Source organism: Pleurodeles waltl, chromosome 10, assembly GCF_031143425.1.
Source record: "Pleurodeles waltl isolate 20211129_DDA chromosome 10, aPleWal1.hap1.20221129, whole genome shotgun sequence".
In the NCBI taxonomy this organism is placed as follows: domain Eukaryota; kingdom Metazoa; phylum Chordata; class Amphibia; order Caudata; family Salamandridae; genus Pleurodeles; species Pleurodeles waltl.
In genome coordinates, this window is record NC_090449.1 from 230,352,187 (window position 1) to 230,375,673 (window position 23,487).

The 23,487-nt window shown below is 45.1% G+C and overlaps 1 protein-coding gene across 1 annotated transcript in view; it reads right to left on the minus strand.

Moving 5' to 3' along the window:
• Positions 1 to 23,487, minus strand: part of COQ7 (coenzyme Q7, hydroxylase) — a 101,819-nt gene that overhangs the window by 37,068 nt on the left and 41,264 nt on the right. Inside the window, exon 4 of the mRNA XM_069210231.1 lies at positions 14,634 to 14,773. Coding sequence (XP_069066332.1) covers positions 14,634 to 14,773 — 140 coding nt within the window. The remainder of the gene's footprint in view (positions 1 to 14,633; positions 14,774 to 23,487) is intronic.

Consider the following 23,487-nt stretch of genomic DNA (forward strand, 5'->3'; position numbering starts at 1 on the left):
TAACTTGTTCATCTGATAGAGACTTCTAGCTGCAGCTTCCTTACCTTAGAATAGATTCCCAAGCTATAACCCATGGCGGTGGGTCTGAAGGAGATTTTTACACCAGAAAGTCCTGCAAAACAGACCGGGCAAAATGCCCCTCTCTTCTCACCCGACTATCCAGGCAGTAGTGTTTTGCAAACGTGTGCAAAGAAGCCCACGTTGCAGCCTGACAGATGTCCACCACCGGTACACCACGTGCTAACACAGTGGTAGCAGCTTTACCCCTAGTAGAATGAGCTCTCAAGCCCTTGGGAGGCTGCTTCTTTGCCAAAGCGTAGCAGATCTTTATACAGAGAACGACCCAGCGCGAAATGGATCGTTTCTGCACTGCCCAACCCTTCTTTGCACCAACGTACCCCACAAAGAGTTGGTCGTCCACCCGGAACTCTTTAGTGCGGTCAAGGTAGAACCATAACGCTCTTTTTGGGTCCAGACGATGGAGACGCTCCTATTCCTTAGAGGGATGCGGTGGTACAAAGAAGGTGGGCAGGGTGATATTTTGACCCAGATGGAAAGGGATCACCACCTTGGGGAGGGAATAGGCACGAGTTCTTAATACTACCTTGTCAGGATATATCGTGAGGTACGGTGGCTTTGAAGATAAAGCCTGCAGCTCACTCACTCTCCTGGCAGATGTAATTGCTACCAAAAAGGCAGTCTTAATAGTAAGCAGCCGGAGAGGACAGTTATGCAAGGGCTCGAAGGGAGCACGCATAAGGAATACAAGAACCAAATTAAGATCCCACTGGGGCATATTGAAAGGCACAGGCGGGAATACATGCACAAGCCCTTTAAAAAACCTCTGTACTATAGGTGATTTAAACAGTGATGGTTGATCGGGCAACTGAAGAAAAGCCGATAAGGCTGCAAGATAGCCCTTGAGAGTCCCCAAGGAGGAACCCTGCTGGGCGAGAGACAATATAAACCAAATGATGTTAGACAGAGAAGAAGAAAGAGGATCAATAGACCTCTCTGCACAATATGAAACAAAGCGTTTCCAACGGCAGGCGTAGATCGACTTAGTAGAGGGACACCTGGCTGCCAGAATGATGTCACAGACCTCGGGAGGGAGGTCATAAACCATCAACTGTCCCGCTCAATCTCCACGCAGAGTTGACAGGTTCGGGTAGAGAATCTTCCCCTCCTGCTGCGACAGAAGATCCTCCCGAAGAGGCAGCCTGATTGGAGGACCGATGCTCATTTTGAGAAGCTCTGGATACCAAACTCTCCATGCCCAATCCGGAGCCACCAGGATTACTTGGTCACGGTCGTTCTTGATTTTCTTGAGAACTCTGGGCAGAAGTGGTATAGGCGGAGAGGCGTACAGGAAGCCTGAACTCCACTCGCGACGAAAAGCGTCGCCTAGCGATAGCCCCCTTGGAAACTCCAACACGCAAAACTGCTGACATTGCGCGTTCTCTGCGGAGACGAACAGATCTAACCAAGGCTCTCCCCACTGCTGAAAGAGTCCTTGCGCCACCTCCGGATGGAGACACCATTTGTGATCCTCTAGGCATTTTAGGCTGAGCTCGTCTGCTCTGGCGTTCAGAGAACCTGCCAGGTATTGAACCACCAGGGTCATGCCCTGCTGTTCCAGCCATGTCCAGAGACGCAAAGCCTCTTGACAAAGGGTCCACGACCCCACACCGCCCTGCTTGTTGCAGTACCACATTGCGGTAGTGTTGTCCGTGAACACCTGCACCACCTTCCCTTTCACAACAGGAAGAAATGCTTTTAATGCTAGCCGGATCGCCCGAAGCTCCAGCAAGTTGATGGGGAGCCCGGATTCCGCCGGAGACCAGAGACCTCTGATCTCCACCTCCCCCAGATGGCCGCCCCATCCCAGAAGTGATGCATCTGTCACTACCGTTAGATCTGGTTGGGGAAGGAAGAGGGGTCTGCCTTTGACCCACTTGCAGTTCACTAACCACCACTGCAGATCTTTCGCAGTCCCCTCCGAGATCTGAACCACGTCGGTAAGATTTCCCTGATGCTGTGCCCATTGGAACTTCAGGTCCCACTGCAGAGCCCTCATGCGCCATCTGGCATGCTTGACCAACAGGATGCAGGAAGCCATGAGTCCCAGCAGCCTCAGAGTCTGTCTCACCGAGATCCAGGATAGAGGCCGAAACATCGGTATCATAACCTGAATATCCTGGACCGGCTGTTCGGGAGGATAAGCCCGATACTGCACTGTGTCCAGAACAGCTCCGATGAAAGTGAGCTTCTGAGAGGGAGTCAGGTGTGACTTCGGCACATTTATAGTGAACCCCAGCGAATGCAAGAGGTCCGCCGTCGTCTGGAGGTGGGTGACGAGAGCCTGGGGCGTAGGAGCCTTCAACAGCCAATCGTCTAGGTAGGGGGAAGACTTAAATCCCTGACCTGCGCAAATGAGCTGCCACCACCGCCATCACCTTTGTGAACACCCGAGGAGCACTGGTAAGACCGAAAGGAAGCACGGTAAACTGAAAGTGCTCGTGGCCCACCTTAAACTGCAGGTAACGCCTGTGGGCTGGCAGGACAGGAATATGGAAATACGCATCCTGCAAATCCAAGGCTACCATCCAGTCTCCTTGGTCTAGGGCAGACAAAATCTGAGCAAGAGTGAGCATCTTGAATTTCTCCTTCTTGAGGAAGAGATTGACGTCCCTTAAATCCAAGATAGGGCGTAGGCCTTTGTTCTTTTTGGGAATCAGAAAGTAGCGGGAATAACAACCACTGCCTACTTCTGATATCGGAACTCTTTCTATGGCTCCCTTGGCCAAGAGAGCTGTAACTTCCTCGCGGAGCAAAGCTAGATGGTCCTCCATCAGCCATTCCTTTGTCGGAGGGATAGAAGGAGGGAAAGACTGGAAGGGAAGGGAGTAGCCCTTCCGTATAATCTGCAGGACCCACTTGTCCGTGGCGATGGAAAGCCAGTGAGGGAGATGAAAATGAATCCTCCCTCCAACTGGACGGACATGATCCTGCAGAACCATACTAGAGGGCTTGGGCGCAGTGGAGGGGGGCTGTGTGGCGGCCGACCTCTGGCCAGACCCTCTGGGTCTGATGGTACCACGACCACGTCTTCCTCCGGGATGCTGCGAAGCCTGAGGATGGTGGCTGAACTGTGGCTGGCGTGGTACCACACCCCTTCCGAAGCCTCGAAAGGGGCGATAGACAGACTGCTGTCGTGCTGGCGCTGAAAGGCCCAAGGATCTGGCCGTGGCTCGAGAATCCTTTAACCTCCCAAGCTCGGAGTCTGCCTTTTTGCCAAAAAGGCGAGAGCCATCAAAGGGCATGTCCATCAAGCTGGACTGGACATCCCCTGAAAAACCAGTAGAACGTAGCCAGGCGTGGCGACATAGGGCCACTGACGATGAAATCGATCTGCCCAGCGAGTCGGTCGTGTCCAAACCACACCGGATCGTAAACTTGGCTGCATCTCTCCCATCCTTGACAGCCTGGGTGAGAGTGTCCCGCACGCCCTCCGGGACCTGGGGCAGCACCTGTGCCACCATATCCCATAAAGTATGGGAATAACGGCCCAATAGGCAAGAGGTGTTTACGGACCTCAATGCCAGGCTGGTGGAAGAAAGCATCTTCTTCCCAAGCTTCTATCTGGGGGAGCGGAAGGGAAGGCACCACAGGAAGTAGAGGCTTGGACAACCAAGCTCTCAGGAGTGGGGTGTTGTGTCAGGAAACTAGGGTCGCTGGGAGCGGGTCTATGGCGGCGGCCGACCGTCCTATTCACAGGAGCCCCTGTGCTGGGTTTGGACCACGTACCCAGAAGGACGTCTGTAAGAGCCTCATCGAAGGGCAACAACGGCTCCGATGTTGACACCCCCGGCTAAAGCACTTCTGTCAGGATATTCGTCCTGACTGGCACCGTAGGCAAATCTAGGTCCAAGACCTCAGCTGCCCTACGCACCACGATAGCGAAAGAAGTACCCTCCTCCGTAGCCACATTAGGAGGAGAGAGCATACCAGTATCTGGAGACGTGTCCAGTCCACTGGCCTCCCCCTAGATCCTCATACCAGTCCTGTTGCAATCCAGATTCTAAAGGGTCCTCAGACCCCTCCCATTCCTCTCCTGCGTCTGACTGATCTAAATAATGCTCAGACAATGATCTGGGCCGAATTGGCTCCGTCGAAGTCGACGTCGTACGACGTCACTCCGGCTCATCTGGAATAAGGACGAGGCTGCCACTGGTGGGCGCTGGTAGCGGAATCGTCGACGTCGGACCCGGCGCCGAAGGAGGTCGACTGTGAGACCGACGCCGGTCCGGATCCGGTATCGGATCCTGGGGTCCCCAACGGCACCGAGGCCGAAGCTGCCGGCGTCGAATCCAAAGGGGCCCCTGCTGACCCCACAGGGCCCGAAGACCCACCCGAGGGTGCAGCCCGCTCAAAAACGAGACGCACAGCCTCGTAAAACTCTTATTTGAGCGGGGGTCGATCCGGTCCCCGGAAAGGGGGGGAAGATGCGATGTCGACCCTGGCAACGGCTCCGCAGAACTGCGCTCAGAATGTCGATGTTCCCTAGACGCCTTGTCGGCCGACGGGCGTGGTGAAGACAAAGTCCGCTTGGACTTCTTCTTCTTGAGCCTCTTACCTTCGGATGACCTCGAATGCGAGGAGAGGAATTGGGGCTCCGGGAGCGGTGCCGCGACCACCTCCTACTGCGGGACCGTGACCACCGCGGAGTCGCGCCGACCGAAGCACGAGGTGGAATTGTGGTCCTTCTCCAGGCACCAAAGACAAACACAGTGCGGATCCGTCACCGACATGGTGCGATGACACACACCACACGGCTTGAATCCTGTCTTTCTCGAAGACATGACTTCAAACAGTCAAAAAAGCGTCGACAAACCATCGAAGCAGGGTAGCTCTTTCCAAAACTGCGCTTAACCGGCGTGGAAGTAAAAGAACTGACGTACGCGCGCCGAGTTTGCGTCTATATAGACAACGTGATGTCATAGACGGCTCCAACAACGCTGACGACGCACGCGGAGCTGGTCAACGCACGCGGATCCGAACGACGCCGCCCGACGGCACACGCGCAGGGTACTGCTCAGAAAAAACTCCGGATTCAAAGCGGACGCCAGGGAATTCTAAGGTAAGGAAGCTGCAACTAGAAGTCTCTATCAGATACGCTTGTTTACAGCGCTCACCCTAATAATGAAGGCTTTTCATTAATGAACCATGAACACAAGTTTGAACAGCATTAACATAAGGACACACATATTTCCTCAACTGCAGACAGTTCACTTCTCTGTAAATTGTCAGCCAAAAGATTTGTGCTGCAGGAGGTTAGGCCTACTTGTCCCAAGGACAAAAACATGAAAACTTGTTGCCCTTCAGCCCAAACAATATGTCCCAGGTGTCGGGTGATAGGAATTCCACATCCATATAGACAGAAAGAGCATTTTGAAGATGGTCTCATTGTCCTAGAAGCACCAAAGGCTGAGTTATGACAAACATGTTTTGTAAAAGTAATGCCCGGAAAAGCATTATGGGGCGAGTTTCCGCGAAGATTATGGTATGTCCACTGCAATGCTCAAAAAAAACCCTAGAGGGGCCACAATAAAAACAGCATTTGGAAGAAACATGGTCATGTAACCATACAGTCAGTCCTTAAAGAGCATTACAACATGAAAAAAGAATGAGAGAAAGAATGCAGTGTAACCATATATTTAGTCCTAAGAGGGCGGAGTGCATTACCCGTTTTCACGACTAACAGGACTATTACAATGATCTTACAAACAAGGCCTATAAAACATAACTTCTCCCAGCTGTAAAACAAAAGTTCCAGCCATAAGAGAGCTCAAAAAGATAATGAATGGTGGTAGGGGTTATTTTGGAGCCCCACTAAAATAGTGTGGGGACCCAGAGATGATGTAGAGAGAAAGAGCACATCGCAGTCGGTGTTCTGAAGGTGGTCTATTTGTCATAGGACCACCACAGGCTAAGTTATTAGCAAACATGTTTTGTAAAAGTAATACCATGCAAAGCATTATGGGACAAGTTTCTGTGCCACAAATATTTTAATATCTTGATATCACTGTAATGCTTAGAACAGCCCCTCGAGGACATCACAAGGAAAGTAGCATTTGTAAAAAAAACATGGTTATGTAACTATAAAGTTAGCCCTTAGAGGGAATAGCTACACAAAAAGAAAATGGCAATAAATAATGCAGTGTAACTATATATTTAGCTTCTAGAGAGCATAGTGTATAACATATTTTCAGGGGTAGCAGGCCTATAGCAATGATATTACAAAAACGCCCCTTAAAACACAAGCTATTCCCAGCTGTAAAACAAAAGTCCAGCCATGAGAGAGCTAAACAGACACTGAATGGTGGGAGGGGTTATTTTGGGGATCCCACTAACTTAATGTCCTAGGACCACCACAGGCTGAGCTTTGAGCAACAATTTTTTGTAAAAGTAATGTCCTGCCAAGCATTATGGGTTGAGGTTCCCCATGTGCAGTGAATATTGTAGAATCGTCTCTCTCACTGTGCCAGGACAGCTGCTTTTGTTTTGAGGATTTCTGTTAAGCATTTACCAATTTCAAGTGTTTTAAGGGGAGAGCCACAAGAAATAACTCTGATTAGGTAACTGTAAACAATATGACCAGCGCTCCAATACCGCTGATCAAGTTCATGCTGTTGTACCTGTTCGCGCCATGTAGCACTAAGATAAAAGAAATAGTTTGCCCACGCTGAAGTATATGGACAATAATCCATATAACTGGGCCTGTATGCAAAGCGTGCCAAAAACAGTCTCAAGGCGGGACAAATGCAAAGCATTTACCAATGACATCAAGTGATTTTTGAAAGGCAAACCTATAAACAAGTGAAACTGATGGCCGTGAAATGGTCATGGTTAAAAGCCCACAATGCTTGCATGCTCGACCTAAAAAGGAGACCATTTATAATTAGTACGAACACACAAATGAATCCTAGATTTGATTGTACTGTAGTGATGTGACCTTTTCAAACAACATGACCACATCAGCAACTGCCTCAAATACACAGCACAAGTAAGTTGGGAGAAGAAATTAAAAATCTGATCACCCTCCTTCTTTGCCTTCCTTTTCTAACTGCTGCTCTCTCTCCTCTGCATCAGCAATGGGGTCAGTGCAGCATAGCTAGCATATACCATATGTAGTTTTGACAGCAAAGAGCAGCGCTCTTTATTGTCACAACTACATATGGTTGTTGTATCTCCCTTAAACATTATATATGCTTATTATTGGGACAGTGAGCCATCTAGATAGAGTCTGCATGGAGAATAAAACAAGCATTAGCAAAGCCACTACTTGTGTGTAGCCGGTTACTCAATGAGTGATGTGTTTGGTGTGTTTCCCTAAATGGGTAAGTTATTGAATGTGGGGGTTGACTGAGTGGGTAGGTAAATGTGATGACTGGTTGAATGAACTGGGTGAATGATAGTGGGAAGCTTGATATGCATGGGTGAAAATGAGTAGGTAGGTTATTGATGTGAGGTAGGTGAAAGTCAATGAATTGTTGAATGTGAATAGATTAGTCTGTGTAGGTTAATGAATGATCGTGAGTAGTCGAGTAAGTAACTGAGTGGATGACTACAGGCATGATAGAGTGGGTAGATGAAAGTTCATTAAACACCATAAATTGACTGAAAAACAACCTGCTGCCTACAATAATATATTTTAATAAATGAAAGTACAACAGTGAGTGGCTGAGGCAGTGTGAATTAGGTGAATGAGTAGTAGGGTAGATGAGATTGCATGACTCAATGTGTGAATGAGTATGAGTAAGAGGGTTAATGGCAGAATGAGTCAGTGTGGATGGGAGTTTACGGTTCAGTGGGCGAAAGAGTGTAAGGGTTGAGGGATGAATGTGAGCTGATGAGAAATGAGTGAAGCATAAATTGGTAATACGGATAAAGGTCTGAAGGCAATCTAGTTAGTCACATGCCTCTTGTCTCTTAGATCGGCCTGAAGGATAACTGCACTAATGCATCTACTAAGCCTTCCAAAAAGACTGAGGAGTTATATTTGACCCCATGGTTTGAACTTCAGCTCCCTACTCTGCCTTTCATCCTCTTAAGGTTGATAAAAAGAAGACTATCGAGTTGGGTAAAATGAATATCTGGGTTTACTGTTTGCAATCACTCTCTGCAAACACTCCAACTAGGTACCTTGTCAACGTATCCAGCGAAATCTGCATATCTCCACCCAGAAGTGTACCTAACCTAGTATCTTCAGGGACGAGTTACTCCATGCAATGGAAGGCATATTACAGCATATGATAGTCAATCAAATCTCCTAGTTCTTTACTTATAGGGAAAAATATAAACCTTCTTTCATGTATCCTAGCTTGTCACTTTAGGGAGAAAATGAATTGCCTCTCTGTTACTGGTACCTGCATCTCTAGTTGTATTCTCTTCTTCAGGCACAGCAAGCTATACTGCAGGCCTTCCAGTCAATCTAGTACACCTTGATGAGTCATAGTTTGAAGCGCCATCCCACCGCCCTCACAGCACAGCTCCAGGTCTCGCCTCTCAGAACACAAATGTTCCCAATCACATCTGGTACCTACTGGTTTTGGCCCACCCAGCTCGTAGCACCAGCTCTGCACTCAGGATGATGCTAAAGCGCAGCGCACAACCCTGGATCTCAGTCCTACGGCGCCACTCATCTCCGGGCCGATGCTCTTTTGTCTTCAGCGAGGGTTATTCACCACCTCTCTCTGCTCCGGTCGCACCTCTCCACTGAATTCAGGGCAAGGCTACTTCCAGTCCAAGGCCACAGCATGGAGGAGCATTGAATGGTTTGTATTGCTAGGCCCCCATTGTGTATCATCTCCCCACGACTGGTTAGTTCTTAGCAGCAAGGTCTGAGTTTTCAAAATAAACGTGCATGTTAGGCAGGGAAAGAGGTTTGGGAGGTTACAGTGAAATTCAGTGAATCTGTGACCTCTAAGTTTACAACAGTTCATCTAAAATTAGACTTTTTTTAAAAAAATATAAAAAATGTAAATGGTGTATTGCCATAGGCAACATTTTAGCATATTAAGCAAGAAGATCTTGTAACCCCTTTATAATAGCGTTCTTTACATCATGTGCAAAAAAATCACTATAAAACTGAAATTTGACATGCTTCTGCTGGCAAAGGGGATTCCTCCGCTATTATGTTCACACGTCTTTCTCTATTGTGTCATTCTTCCTCAAGGTTCATTCCCACTAACACACCTTCCAGCTTGATGTGTCTACCTACTTCACACCTCTTACCCTCCCCTTCGGTGCCAATTATGGAAGTTGCAGTTTCTCCTTTTTACCCAAACATCCATCTCCTCCTCTCAACTTTTGAGAATTGCAGGGTGTGAAAGGAGGTCAGGTTGGTTTCACCAGTAAACACAAGTGGGACACCCTTCTTTCGAACTACATTACTCTCCAGTAGGGCATACGTTCTATTGTGTAGGGACCTTTGTGGTCTACAGCTGAGAATCAATATGGGATGTGCAATGATGCACTTAACTCCATGACATAACATTGATATCAATCCTGTTCACAGGGTTTATTGATGTGCTTAATTGCTGTGTATTGCACCAGCGATATTTACATCTTCGATGCAGAACACACTGTTGCTATTTCTCTCGTCAAAGAACTTGCTCAAAGCTGTAAATATGGAGCTATATGCACTTATTTGCAACAATATATGAAGGACTGTTGCATGAACACATGAGACACAACATGACCTAGTCCCATCTAGAACGGCACATCAGGAACCATCCAAGCTATATGGAAAATACATGCTACCATCCAAGGCACCAGTTATATTTACCAAAATGCTGTTTTTTGATTAGATGTTTCAAATGAGTGCTGTGAGGGAACAGGGAGCTTTTTGCAGAGCGTAGAAGTATTGAAATACTAAGTGAATACACCATTCCCTATCAACACGGCAAGCAGTGCGTGCACAAACACACACTTATACAGCGTGGTCACAGTGAAGTGGGTAGCACTGGGAGACTGCAGGAGCAGGAAAGAGCAAAATGGAGATTGTGTGGATCCCTGATACATCAACACCACATTGTAACGAAACTAAGGACCAGATGTACGATGCATTTTAACCTGTCGCAAATTGCCCATTGAGCCTTTTGCAACAGGTAAAATGCATTTTCCTATGTACCAACCATATTTTGCGAGTTACTATTAGGAAGGGGCGTGTAAATGGCGTACCTTCCTAATAGCGAGTCGCACTGGCGTGTATGGATGTTTTGAGACTGGGAATGCAGTGGCAAAACGATCGCAGATAGTGGTAAGCCATAGGCAAATGGGAAGGGATGCCAACTTTTTTCCAGAGCAGGCACTGCCTACTAAAACAAAACAAAAAAACTAAAAAAAGAAAAGAAAACTTTTCATTTTTATTTCTGAAATTCATCCCATTTTACTTTAAGGAAAAAGGGCTGCATTAAAAAAAAAAAAAATGTTTTATTTAAAAAGCTGTCACAGACATGGTGGTCTGCTGACCGCAGCAGCCCATCATCCTTATGAGTGCCAGACACTCCCAATGGGGTGCGAATTGCGACCTGCCTCTTGCGACTCATTTGGGATTTGCAAACTGTGTCTTAAACACTGTTGTACCTCAGTGTTTGCGACTTGCAGTTTATAGAAGGGCAAAGCCACAGAATGTAAGCAAAGTTCTCATTATGAGATCTGACCTGGCAGAATCCTCCTGTTGCCCAGATCTGCTCCTGCTTTCTGGTTATGACCTAGGCTAGTCTTCCTTCTGCCATTGTTCCAATTCCAGTTTACATTCCTTTTCAATTAAGAGAGTTCCCTTGTTTTTGTTCCTGTCTGCTCTGTATGCCTCTCCCCACACGCCCTATTTTCACTCTGTTCACTCCTTAACCAGCTTACTGCTTACCATCCAGCTTCCTTGGTATCACTGCTATACCTTTCCCTTCACCTGTAGAGAAGACACCATTGCTGCCTATTACGATGGCAAGTCGTGACCCAATAAGAGGGTAAAGAGACACTTCTTCAGATCCCCTCCTAAAGTACACCTTTCTCCAGCCACCAGAATCGGAAAAACTTTATTCTTACTCAATCACAGAAATATGAATACATAAGACACATTTTCCGCATAGAAGTTGGCATCCACTCACTCTGACCTACCACTTTTAAAGCCCGCACCTTCTGAGCGATCACAACAATGCCTACCACTATATTCTGCAGGGATTCAGCATCAACATTCAGACAGAAAAAGACCACAACTAAATAAGAAATTACATCAATTTTAACTCTACCACACAGGTGTCAAGACAGCAGAAATACAGATACACTTAAATTGTACTGCCGCTCTCACACGCACACTTAAAAGGCCAAACAATCCATGTGGATACTGAGTATTGACACACACATTGACAAATAACTGGCATTCACACCATGTTCCAGAATACAGTAAATAACAAAACTAAAGCAAAATTTGATACCCAGACTGTTGAACAAAACTACATATACACCTAGATTAGTCTATACTACCTGTACCGAAACAGGTGTCTGAAAGCACAAAGACATCAAGAAGGTGCTCGAACTGTTCAACTATAAAAGTTCACTAACTCCCAAAGTACTTTCACTCATCGCTCCTCAAAAGAACAAATTTCTTTCTATATGTAAAAAAAAATGTAGCATTATATTCTATTCCATTACATTTGAGGCAGAACTTAAATTCTAGTTTCACATAAGACTGAATGGAATCAATAAATCTCTCAAGATATAAGCAAATCCCCTCTGAACCGGTTATGGAGAACATGTTGATTGTTGGTTAAAACTGAATATTCACCCCATTACGGCTTGACTTGCACCCACTTACATCTTAATGTAAGTGGATTAGCAACAATGCGAAAAAAGTATGTGATGTCAAGTGCTTGGCAACGTAAACAAAGAACATCGTAGTGACAATGATGAAACACATGCTTGGCTCACAGTCCTTGCATTCACAACGAACAAAGCTGGCATTTCATTCAACATACAAAGAACCAAAGAAACCATTACATGCGCTACTGCACGCATCCATACCGCAGAAACAACCACTGGCTCAGCCTGATAAACATATGTTGCATAACATTTGTTCTAAATAAATTCAAACCAATGCGGATGGGACATCAGATGATAATTCATGTTAAGTAGCCTGCACTCCACAGAGACCATTTGGGATGTGGGCGACAAGAAATTAATCTCTTTGTTTTCAAACACATGTGAGAATTTAGGCTGTTTTCAAAGCTGAAAAGACAACTCCAACACATCACCAGCAGACATATTTTGTCTGAAAGTTTGAAAATACGGGACCCAGAATCTCCTTCCTTCAAAAGAGAGGACTCTACATCCTTGGTGCATAAAATGATTATCACGTCTTCTATTAAGCACACGGACCTCTGCTGAGGAAACCTTATTCTTCACATAACCTGCAGAAGCCTCTAGCAGGGAGACTAGAAGTGAGCCCTTGAGCAACAACGATTCCATGACTGAATGCCTTGGATCATGATCCCCTAGGCTGGTAATAACACATACCATCACTGGGGTCAACACTGGAAATTTACATCCGTTTAAGGGTACTGGAGCACCAAAACCACTCTAGTTAGGTGGGAGTTTTTTTTTTTCATTCCTTCTAAAACTATACCAATGTAAGCAAACTCAAATTCCATAACTAGTCACCCCTCTCAGTCGGTTTGCCTCAAGGAAATCCAAGGGACAAGCAGACGAGCACCTTTGAGGTATTAAAAATGTGCATGCATTCCCTTGAAAGTTTACAATTCTCATGATGGACAACAAAGGTGGGGTGTTAAAGTATCCTAGTGGGTATTCTTTGGATTCAAGGGTTAATTGTACTTTGAGCTCGGTCGACATATCATGAGAGGAGTCTGTAAAGGAATTGCATGCGGTGGAACTAGGTACGTAGACACGGTCGGGCAGGGAGAGAATATGGGGCTGGGAAAAAACATAAAAGTGGTCTATAATAGAAAATCAAGATAGCTAAAAAAAAAATAAAAAAAAAAAAAAGAAAAAAAGAAAAAAAAAGGTGGCCCATGTTTATAAATTGGGCCAATTTTGAACTTGTAAAGGCATACTGTATAAGTGTGTTGCAAGGTATGTTAGACTACATGGATTTGAGCTACTGTATGTAATGTTTGTTTTAATATCAGGGAAATCAACAGTAAAAATCAGCCAGCAGACCATAAAACAGGCCCATAAACAGCAGAAAAACAAAACGGCCCACAAGCTAACCTGTCAGATCAGCCTGTCGGTAACTGCCTGACTGCCCCCAAGGCCTGTCCGACCCTGTATGTAGAAACTCAAGTCTTTGCAAATAGGAAAAATCCAACGTGCAACCTCATACAGGTGGGCCTAATGGGGCATGAGTAATGTGCCTCCGGCACCTAACTCTGGATGCAGGCAGTGACCAGGTGGCACTAGGGGCATGGTGGGATTGGCCAGCGGGCAGAAATAGCAATACCTTGAATTTTGCATTGGCGTTTGATTATTTCCAATAGCAATACAGAGCTTATTGCAACCAAAGGGATATATACACAAGTTAACAACGCCTTAGTCAACGATTAACACACATCTAAAGAGAGTACTTGTAAATCCAAAAGTGTAAGAAAAGTTCTATAGTCTGTCTCTAGCAACATTAGTGCAAATAATGAAACCAGGGGCCAGATGTAGGTAGGTGGCAAATTGCGAGTTGCAATTTGCGAGTCCTTCCGACTCGCAAATTGCAACCCGCAATTTCTCAGACATCTTCTGCAACTCGCTATGGGGTCGCAAAGACCCACCTCATTAATATTAATGAGGTGGGTCGCAGTTTGCGACCCCATTGCGAGTCTGGGCACTCACGGGGATGGTGGCCTGCTGGAGACAGCAGACCACCATGTCCGTGACTGCTTTTAAATAAAGAAGTTTTTTTTTTTCTATCTGCAGCCCGTTTTCCTTAAAGGAAAACGAGCTGCACTTAGAAAAAAATACCGAAACCTTTTGTTTCGGTTTTTTCAGATTAGGCAGTGGTCCATAGGGCCACTGACTGCTCTGAAAAAATACTTATGTGATCATTCACAGAGGGGAAGGGGTCCCATTGGAACCCCTTCCCGTTTGCGAATGAGTTACCATCCTCTTCAAGTGGATGGTAACTGCGAGTTGATTTGCGACCGCTTTTGCGGTTGCAAATCAACGTACATCGCGGGGCGAGTCGCAAATAGGAAGGGAACACCCCTTCCTATTTGCGAGTCGGAAACACATTTTGCGAGTTGGTTCCGACTCGCAAAATGTGTTTCTGCATCACGTGAGGGCTTTTGCGCCTCGCAAACGGCGTTTTTCGCCGTTTGTGAGGCGCAAAAGCCTACCTACATCTGGCCCCAGATTTATACAAAAAATAAAAATCACGACTCAAGAGCGTTGACTGAGACACAGCCTTCATCAAGACATTTTTCAACATTATTGTATGAGATAATGACATTACAAAATCATAACCCCGCTTTCTAAAGTGGCCAGGATGCCAGCCCAAAAATAGCAACTATTTGGTAATTTTGGTGCTGTAAAACAATATATACAACAGTCGACAGATTCAATACCTGTAACAATTCTCTGTATTTGTCAGGGTCCTCCTCCACAAGAGTTCTGATTTGATTGTTGTAGTGCTCTGATATACTTGCTTCCACTGCTACAGTGCAAGCCATTGCACCTGCTTTGCCAAGTAAAGCTGTGCCAGCGCCTAGAAACAGTTAAAAGGTGACTTTTATATATCTTTTGTTGGCTTTACAACAGTAATTCCCAACATTTTGACATCTGGTGGACCCCCAGTTTATCATTACTGGAACCCGGGGACATCCAGTGAATCATTACTGGAACCTGGGTACCCCCCACTGAGTCTTTACCAGAAGCCGATGCCCCTGGCCTAAACACTGGTATGATTTGAAATGCAAAACAATACACACAAAATGTAGAAACGGGCATTCATCAAACACGTTCACAAATGATAACACACTAATTTGCAAACCAATATGAATTTTAAAAAATGTAAATGTAATTTTAATAGGAAATTTTGAACTTTTTCTAAATTCAACTGAAGCCACACATCTTCCATACTATATTCTGCTTGATGCACCTGCACTGTTCCCCCAAATCAATCTGAAGACACTAATTTTTACCCTCCAATTTCAAATTCCTTGACATTTACAGTACGTTTAAAAATGTTCAATTGTAAATTTATCCATTTTATTTATCGACACTTTATTAATCTGTTAACATATTTTAATTTTCTAAGCCATTGCGGTCCCCCTGAGGAGGCTTTGAGGCCACCAGAGGTTCACAGACCACAGGTTGGAAACCACCGCCTTAGAACTCTGAACTTTACCATTGCTAACCAGTGATAAAGTGTTTGCGCTCTCTCCCTACAACATGGTTTAGTTGGCATATACCCCATTGGCGTATTTAATTTACTTAAAGTCCCTAGTAAGGTGCACTAAATGTGCCTAGGGCCTGTAAATTAAATGCTACTAGTGGGCCTGCAGCACTGATTGTGCCACCAATTTAAGTAGCCCTTTAAACATGCCTCAGGCCTGCCACTGCACTACCTGTGTGTGCAGTTTTAAACTGCCACGTCGACCAGGCAAAATAAACCTTTTGCCAGATCCAAACCTTCCTTTTTATTATACATAAATTACCCTTAAGATAGGCCCTATACAGCTCCCAGGGCAAGGTGCAGCGTACTTAAAATGTTGGATATGCAGTTTTAAGTTTTACATATCATGGCATCTCACCCATAGTCTAACATTAGCATTACCTTATTTCATCTTATAAATTCACAATCTGGAGGAGTTTACATTTGTAATGTTTGCTGTCTCTGGAATGACAATTTAGAATCATAATGTATGGTGAAGTTAGATTTTAAATTGCAATTCTGAAAATGCCACTTTGAGAAGTTTGGCTGTTTCTTACTTTAGCCATTTGGTGCCTGGTGCCTGCTGCCTGTCTTTGATCACTTGTCTGGGGTGGGTGACAGCTGGGCTTTGTGTTTTCCCTCGACAGCCAAACGACCTCTCAGCAGGATTCAATGCCATATCTCACCACACCCTGATCGAAAGTCTACACCACATCAGAATCCAAGGAGACACCCTCAAGTGGATCACCTCCTTCCTCATTGGAAGAACCTAGAGAGTCCACCTACCACAGTTCACATTGGAACCCAAGAACATCATCTGCCATGTTTCTCAAGGCTTGCCCCTTAACCCCACTCTGTTCAACACCCCATATGACCCCCTTGGCCAACACTGTCAGAGCCCATGGATTAAACATCATATACTATGCAGACAATGCTCATCTCATCCTCTCACTCGCAGAAGACCCTACTACCACAAGAGACAAGTTTCTCAGGTGTATGAAGCGTATTGCCGACTGGATGAAAAACAACTGTTTGAAATTCAACACAGAGAAACAGAAGTGCTGATCTTCAGCAACAATACCTCCCTGTGGAACAACTCCTGGTGGGCCTCGGAACTAGAAACCTCTCCCACACTGACAGACCACCCTCGGAACCTTGGCATATCCTGGACTGCAAACTCATCATGAAAACTCAGATCAAAGCAGTCCCACACGCCTGCTTCCTCATTTTTCATATGCTCCCCAAAAACCTTCAAATGTCTCCCCATCAACACCAGATGCACCACATGGAACACTGGCTTGGATCACTGCTCACCTCCTGAAGAGACTGCAAACCATTGAGAACTCCGTGGCCAGACTCCTACTCGACCTCCCCAAATCGACTCCCATCACTCCGCACCTCAAGAAACTCCTCTGTCTCCCCATGCAGAAGCGATGTCAATTCAAGATTCTGATCCATACCTACAAAGCCCTGCACAATCAAGGACCAGCCTACATCAACCACTTCCCTAACTTTCCACCAACCCTCCAGACACCTGCACTCCTCCTCCCTTTCTCTCAACCACACACCACCCCACATCCGCTGAAGCAACAGTGGAGGACACTCTGTCTCCTACCTCGCAGCTAAATCACAAAACAACCTCCCCCTGCACCTAATCCTAGAAGGCACTCAAAACCTTGCTGTTCAATTGAATGTGCCTGAAGCTGCAAGACTGGATACCCTCACAGGTGATTAGTCACACTCTATAAATTAGATTGATTGATCAATTGACAGAATGCGAGCTTAAGTGCAACTTGATGGGTCATCCTGGCAGGATAAGAGGGAGGAGCTGGCCACAGCCTCACACTTACACCTGAATAGACCGTGTCCTGTCCCCACACAAAGGGCTGCATACCTCCCTATAGTGAGTCTGGAGCCAGGGTAGTATGGAAGGACCTCAGACCCTGCCATTTCAGTACACCTTTGGACCTGTGGACACCTTGCCAGGAGGAAGGACTGCTGTGCTGCTACAAAGACTGCCACTTTGCTGGACTGCTGCTCTGGAAAACCCGGCTGCCTGGCTGTGCTGACCTGCTGCATGTTGCCCTCCTAACCTTACTGGTAAGGACAGTTCCTGCATCTCTCCAACCCAGAACTGAGAATGACTCCAAGGGCCAGCTGACTGGTCTCCTGATCTGAAGTCTCAGGGACATAAAATACTTCCTGCCAAGCCAACATTGCAACCGGACTGTGCCAGCTGTGAGCCTGACCTGCCAAGTGGTGCCACCCTAGTCCTTACCCTTGGAAGTAGATCATCATATGCTGCTCTAGTAGAACCACTGCATCTTGGCCACTGCGTGAACAGAACCGTCACATTACTGCCGTTGCATGGGAACCAGGACATCACTTTTGGAACCAGCACTGTGGTGTTTTCTTTGGTACAAGGTCCCTACATCCCTGTCAATGACGGCGCCAAACTCCTCATCACAGCCGGTGCGCCCACTGGAATCAGTGCATCGCATCCATGTCGATGCAATTGGCACCTGCACCTGAACACTATCGCAACTCGGAAAAGACGCATCTCTGCCACTGCATGGGAAACTTCAATGCATCTCCTCAAGAACATTGAGAATGATGTAGGAAAAGGAAATGCATTTGCAGACAGGACAGCGAAAAATACTGTACAAGATGAGTACAGTACCATGTTTGTGACAGGGACAGCTAGATGGTTACAATAAGTTGGCATGATGAACCAGACAATAGACTGTGTAAAGGATATTCAGGATGCAGCTATTCCGGAGGAACCTGCTGAGTGGTACATTTGTGCCACCTTAGGTAGTGAAGGATGTTGGGTAGACAAGACAAAGAAAAGGAGATGGATGTTACCTAATGCTTATGTGAATGCCATAGTTTCCTCAGCACATGTACCTGCATACATTAGCGCTCAAGGAATAATGGATACATTGGATCATGTATGGCATAAAAAGAACATACCAAAATATGCATGTTTTCATGTACAAAGGTGCATCATATGTCAGAGATACAATGTAGGAAAAGGCATTCTTGTCCCTAAAGGAAATTTGAAATCATGCAAATGGATTTTGTAGAAATGGAACCAGTGAACAAGAAAAGCTATATGCTGGTGCTAATATGTATCTTGTGCAGTTAACTGAACAATTGGGTTCTATCCATGAACAGGTCAAAGAGGCACTGCCCAGGAGACTTGAGGGCTCTCGACACTCCATCATGCCAGGAGATTGGATCTTTGTAAAGAATTTCAAAAAGAAAAGGAGCCTTGAACACAGGTGGAAGGGGCCCTGCAAGTTCTCCTGGCCCCCAAGACTGCTGTAAAATGTGATGGGAAGAAGACCTGGATTCATGCATCACATGTTAAAAATGTGTCCTTTGCCCTTACCTTATGACCAGTGGGTATTAGACAATTGCCCGGATACCGAGACTGAGAACATTCCTCACCAAGTTCCTTTTGGATATGAAGAAGTGACTTTAAATGGTGAAATAAGGACACGCTGACAAATCCACTTCTCCCCCTGAACTCTTTGTTTCTGAGATATATGGACCTAGATATGATTTGAGAAACAGAGTACGGTTGAACTATAAAGAGACTTAAAGGAAGAAACAGTCCTAGGAGGGACTGCACCCCATGCCGGTGGTCAAGCCCACCAATGTCTGGACCAGTACATAAGCTTCCCAGTGAGGCTTGGAAGTAAAGGACACTGGGGATTATTATATCTTTTGTCTGTTACAGTAGATAGGGCAAATGGCTAGGTATGACAATATCTCAGAGGAGAAAAAGGTAATGAACAAGAAAAGACGGGGTATCGTAATATTTGCTGCACTGCTTTTTACTTGTTTACTCATACTGGTGACGTTTCTATTGCTTGAATGGTACAAAATGTTCGTCTCACAGCAAAAAAGGGCAGTTTGTAGAAAATGGATTTCTTAACTTGGCGTGAGGGCTCCATTTTGTCTAACCTTTAACTCCATTCTCTATATGTTACAAGTAAAATTGTATGCCTTCAGCATCTGTACTTGTTTCGTTTCTTAAAAATGTGCTGGTTTCTCTTAAATGTTTTCGAAACTTTGCAGAGGGCCTAACCACCCCTCTTGTTCTCAGAAATGTTATTTCTGTGCTTGAACATCCTGTTCTTGCGGTTCAGCGGTGGTACAGGAAATGGTTTCTTGAACGTGTTTGGAATTTATGATGCATGTATAGTGTGGTAAAGTGGGTACTGCAATAAAGACATGGGGGGGGGGGGGGGAAGAGGTCAGTTGCACTTGGCCAGAGAGAGTCATGGACATTCTTTGGGGGTGACCCACTGCAGCGAAATAAAATGCCATTTGAAGCCGACTCCAAATCCTTGTATTCTATCTTGGGGACATTCAGCCTCGTAAATTTATTTCACAATCTCCGGTTGGAGCTTTTTGCTTCTAAGTGCTATTTTACAGTTTACTCTTCAAAAACTGATAACTCAAGTTCTACTTATTGGATTATTGTCGGTTTTGGTCTTGTTTTAATTATTAAATTAAAGTGTCTTACTACATGTGTTTTTTCCACTGCTTTTACTATTTGAAATGTTGCACAAATACTTTACACATTGCCTCTTATGTTAAGCCTGACTGCTCTGAGTAAAGATACAGAGGGTGAGCACAGGCTAATTAAGGGTGCGTTTGTGACTTACCCTGATTAGGATTGCAGTTCCTGCTTTATCAGGGTGCATACCTCTGTCAACCAGAAACCCAATTTATAACATTAACACTTGCTTTGTACTGGTCTAGGAACATTTCCTACTTAGTTTGTACCCTGCCACAAGTGAGCTATCCTGCAATTCCTTTTAGGATTTTCCTCTGACATACTCTACATCACAACTCTAATGCCTGTTCCAAGCTCTTGTGATGTCTCCCTAGGGGGTGAGCAGGGGTTATCCGAGTTGTGTATCTCCCTTACCTTGACTAGAGTGAGGGTCCCTACTTAGACAGAGTTTAAACTGGCTGCCAACTAGAGACCCCATTTATAACAACCAGGAATGAGGCAGGAATGTCCCAGTCTCTCATATCATTTCAACTGGCCAAGGATCCACTGCATAGCAAGGTACTAGCAGAAGAATGCATTAAAGGAATCCAAGTAATCATTCACAGCAAAGTGTATTTCTATGTGCTGATGATATACGCTAATACTTTGAAGGTGTGGTGATAGACCTGGAAGCCATAATTACAACTTTTTAACAATTCCCCATAGTCAAAAGGCAAAGGTCAACTCGGGTAAACTGTGTTTCTTTGTGATGTTTCTCAACTAATGTGCACATATACAAGCAAATGAGATAAACACCATTAAAGTGGGAGAGGAACAGATTGAAATGCCTAGGCTGGCATATTTACCATAAATCGGAGGATGCTTTAGAAGGTAATATATTCTAATTGAGCTTTTCCATCTGGCTTCTTACAACAGATTATTATGCAAGACTCAATAGAGCTCTTCAACAAAATATGGACTCCATTACCTGAATGCAAATAAGACCTGGCTACAGACATCTCCAGTTAGTGTAGAGTTAAACTGGTACCTAACGAACATGACATCAGGCGAATGACTGCAACAACATACCACCAAGATACCAGTGCAATCCAATAATGCCAGTAACACTCACAAACTGTAGGTGCCTGTGCCCTCATCACCACAAACCTAGAGGTGCAAGCTGAAGGACCCAGCCTTACTAACTTCTCCCTGTATATCTATCTTTCGTTCATATTTTCCCATCCTTGACCGCTTTGAAAAGACTTGCACCTGGTTGTGATTGAAATTGAACTAGATTGTGTATCCTGATTTTCAGTACTAACTTTGTTTTCCTGTTTATCGGTGTTATAAGCTTGAAGGTTGAAAGATGTCATCATGTGCTGATGTGTAAAATTTCTGTAATAATTACTGTGTAAACGAAACACTGAATAAGAAATTGTTGCAAAGAAGAAGGTAATATATCCAGGGCTCCAGTGTAGCTAAGCAGCTCAGTGGGATTCTAGAGAACGTTGCCACTTTCGGTCATTGGGAGGGTCTCTGTTTCAAAATAATTATGCTACTAAGACTTTTTTGTGAACATACCAGTGATTGTTCTCCCAAATAGTTTAGAGATTAATTTCCAGCAAACAAAATTAATGTGGAGCAACGGCCGTAGAAAGCTGGCATTGCACAAGGACAGGGAGACCCTGATTTCAAATTGTATTACTTGGCTGCACAAATACAATGGTTGTCACAGTAGCTGGCGCAGGAGAAGTCATCAGAAGACAGAGTGATTTCAATGGCTGTGGGTCCAGGGTCATTTGAAGAAGGATCATTTGGGAAGCGCCACAGGAATCCAAACACTTCAAACAGTTACATTTGGCCCAATATATCTGTTAGAAATGGGGTCTTTGGTTGGCAGTCATGGTTACCCCCTGTCCAAGCAAGGACCCTCACTCTAGTCAGGGTAAAAGAGACTCACCCTCAGCTAACCCCTGCTTACCTCCTTGGTAGCTTGGCACGAGCAGTAGGCCTAACTTCAGGGTGCTTGGCGTAAGGTATTTGTACCAACACACACAGTAACTTAATGAAAACACTATAAAATGACAACATAGGTTTAGAAAAATAGAAAATATTTATCGAAACAAAACACCACCAAAACGGCACATAGATACACAAGTCAAGTTATCACTAAAAATGCAAAAAGAGTCTTCATGTAATTTTAAACACACACTAACGCTGTTAGCGTGAAAATGTACCTGGGGCGCTTGAAAAATAAAAAGCAAAGACACTTGCAGCACGCTCATAGAAAACGCACTGATCCCTAAGGATACCTCATTAATGGCAATATTCAGTACAGAAAGAGAAAAAAACTTTATACGGTGTCAACAGGCGTGCAATTCCACCAGGGCCCCTGCTGCATAGAGGCCCAAAGAGGCCAAATTAGCCCCAATAACATAAACCCAAAAGGCGGTGCACTGCCAAGCAAGCACGCACGTGGAATTTTTCCACTACTTGAAGATGGCCGCCATTTTTTTGTCCTTTTTTTTTTAATTGCCCTCCTCTACACCTTCCGGACTTCCGGGTCCGGCATTTTTATTTAGGACGTCCCGAACAGGGGCTCCGTTCGGCTTTCAGCCTTCGGGACCGGCCTTACACTTTTGCTGGCACCGAATCTACGCACACGGTCGCTCTGACCGGGTAATTCTACTTTAATTCTGCTTGGACGATACTTCTGTTTTGCTTCGCGGTGAGTCTCTTCTTTTTTATTCAGTTACTTCTCCCGTTACCTTTCCGTTTTCCTCGTGGTATGGCCTCTATGTACTTGCCTTTTGGCTTTTATGTTACATGCTATTTAGATATTGTAGTATACTTTTCTGGCATTTTTGTGCATTTTCAGATATTTGTACTTCGCTGTATAGGGTGTTTCACTCTGTATTGGTACATATATAAAAAAAAGTATCTTTATCTATTTGGCTCATCGTTAATCACTGCTTATCTTGATTTTCTTTAGTTTCACTATTTTTGCCTCTATGTAAATTGACTTTCTCTATGTATTATATATATGGAAATTGTGCATTTCTGCCCCATGTTGCATTACAGCCCTGAAGAAGCCCTTTTGGTGGGTGAAACGCGTTGGCTGTTCTATTTACTGCACCCATCGATGTATGTACGGGATTGTGTGAATATCAAGTATTGGACTTAAACAAAATTAAAAGGAGGTTTTTCTCATCTCTACTACTGGAGTACTGGACTCTCTGTTTATCATATTCCACATGCTTGCTCGCTTGCTTGGCGGTGCACCGTCTTTTAGGTTTATCTTATTGGCGCGTGAAAAATAACCCTGCACAGGTGAGTATGCGTCAAAAAGGGCTTGTGATGCGCCGATTTCACTCACGAGCGAGACCTTGCGTAATTTCTCCTTTAGTCGGGTCGGCATGCGTCGTTTCGGCTCTCCGCAGGACAGCGATGCGTCGATCCGGTCAGCACTCTTGGGTCCGGGCAGGCCTTGTGTTGTTTTTACACGCCCAGCGGTGTTTGCGTCAGAAATTCAGCC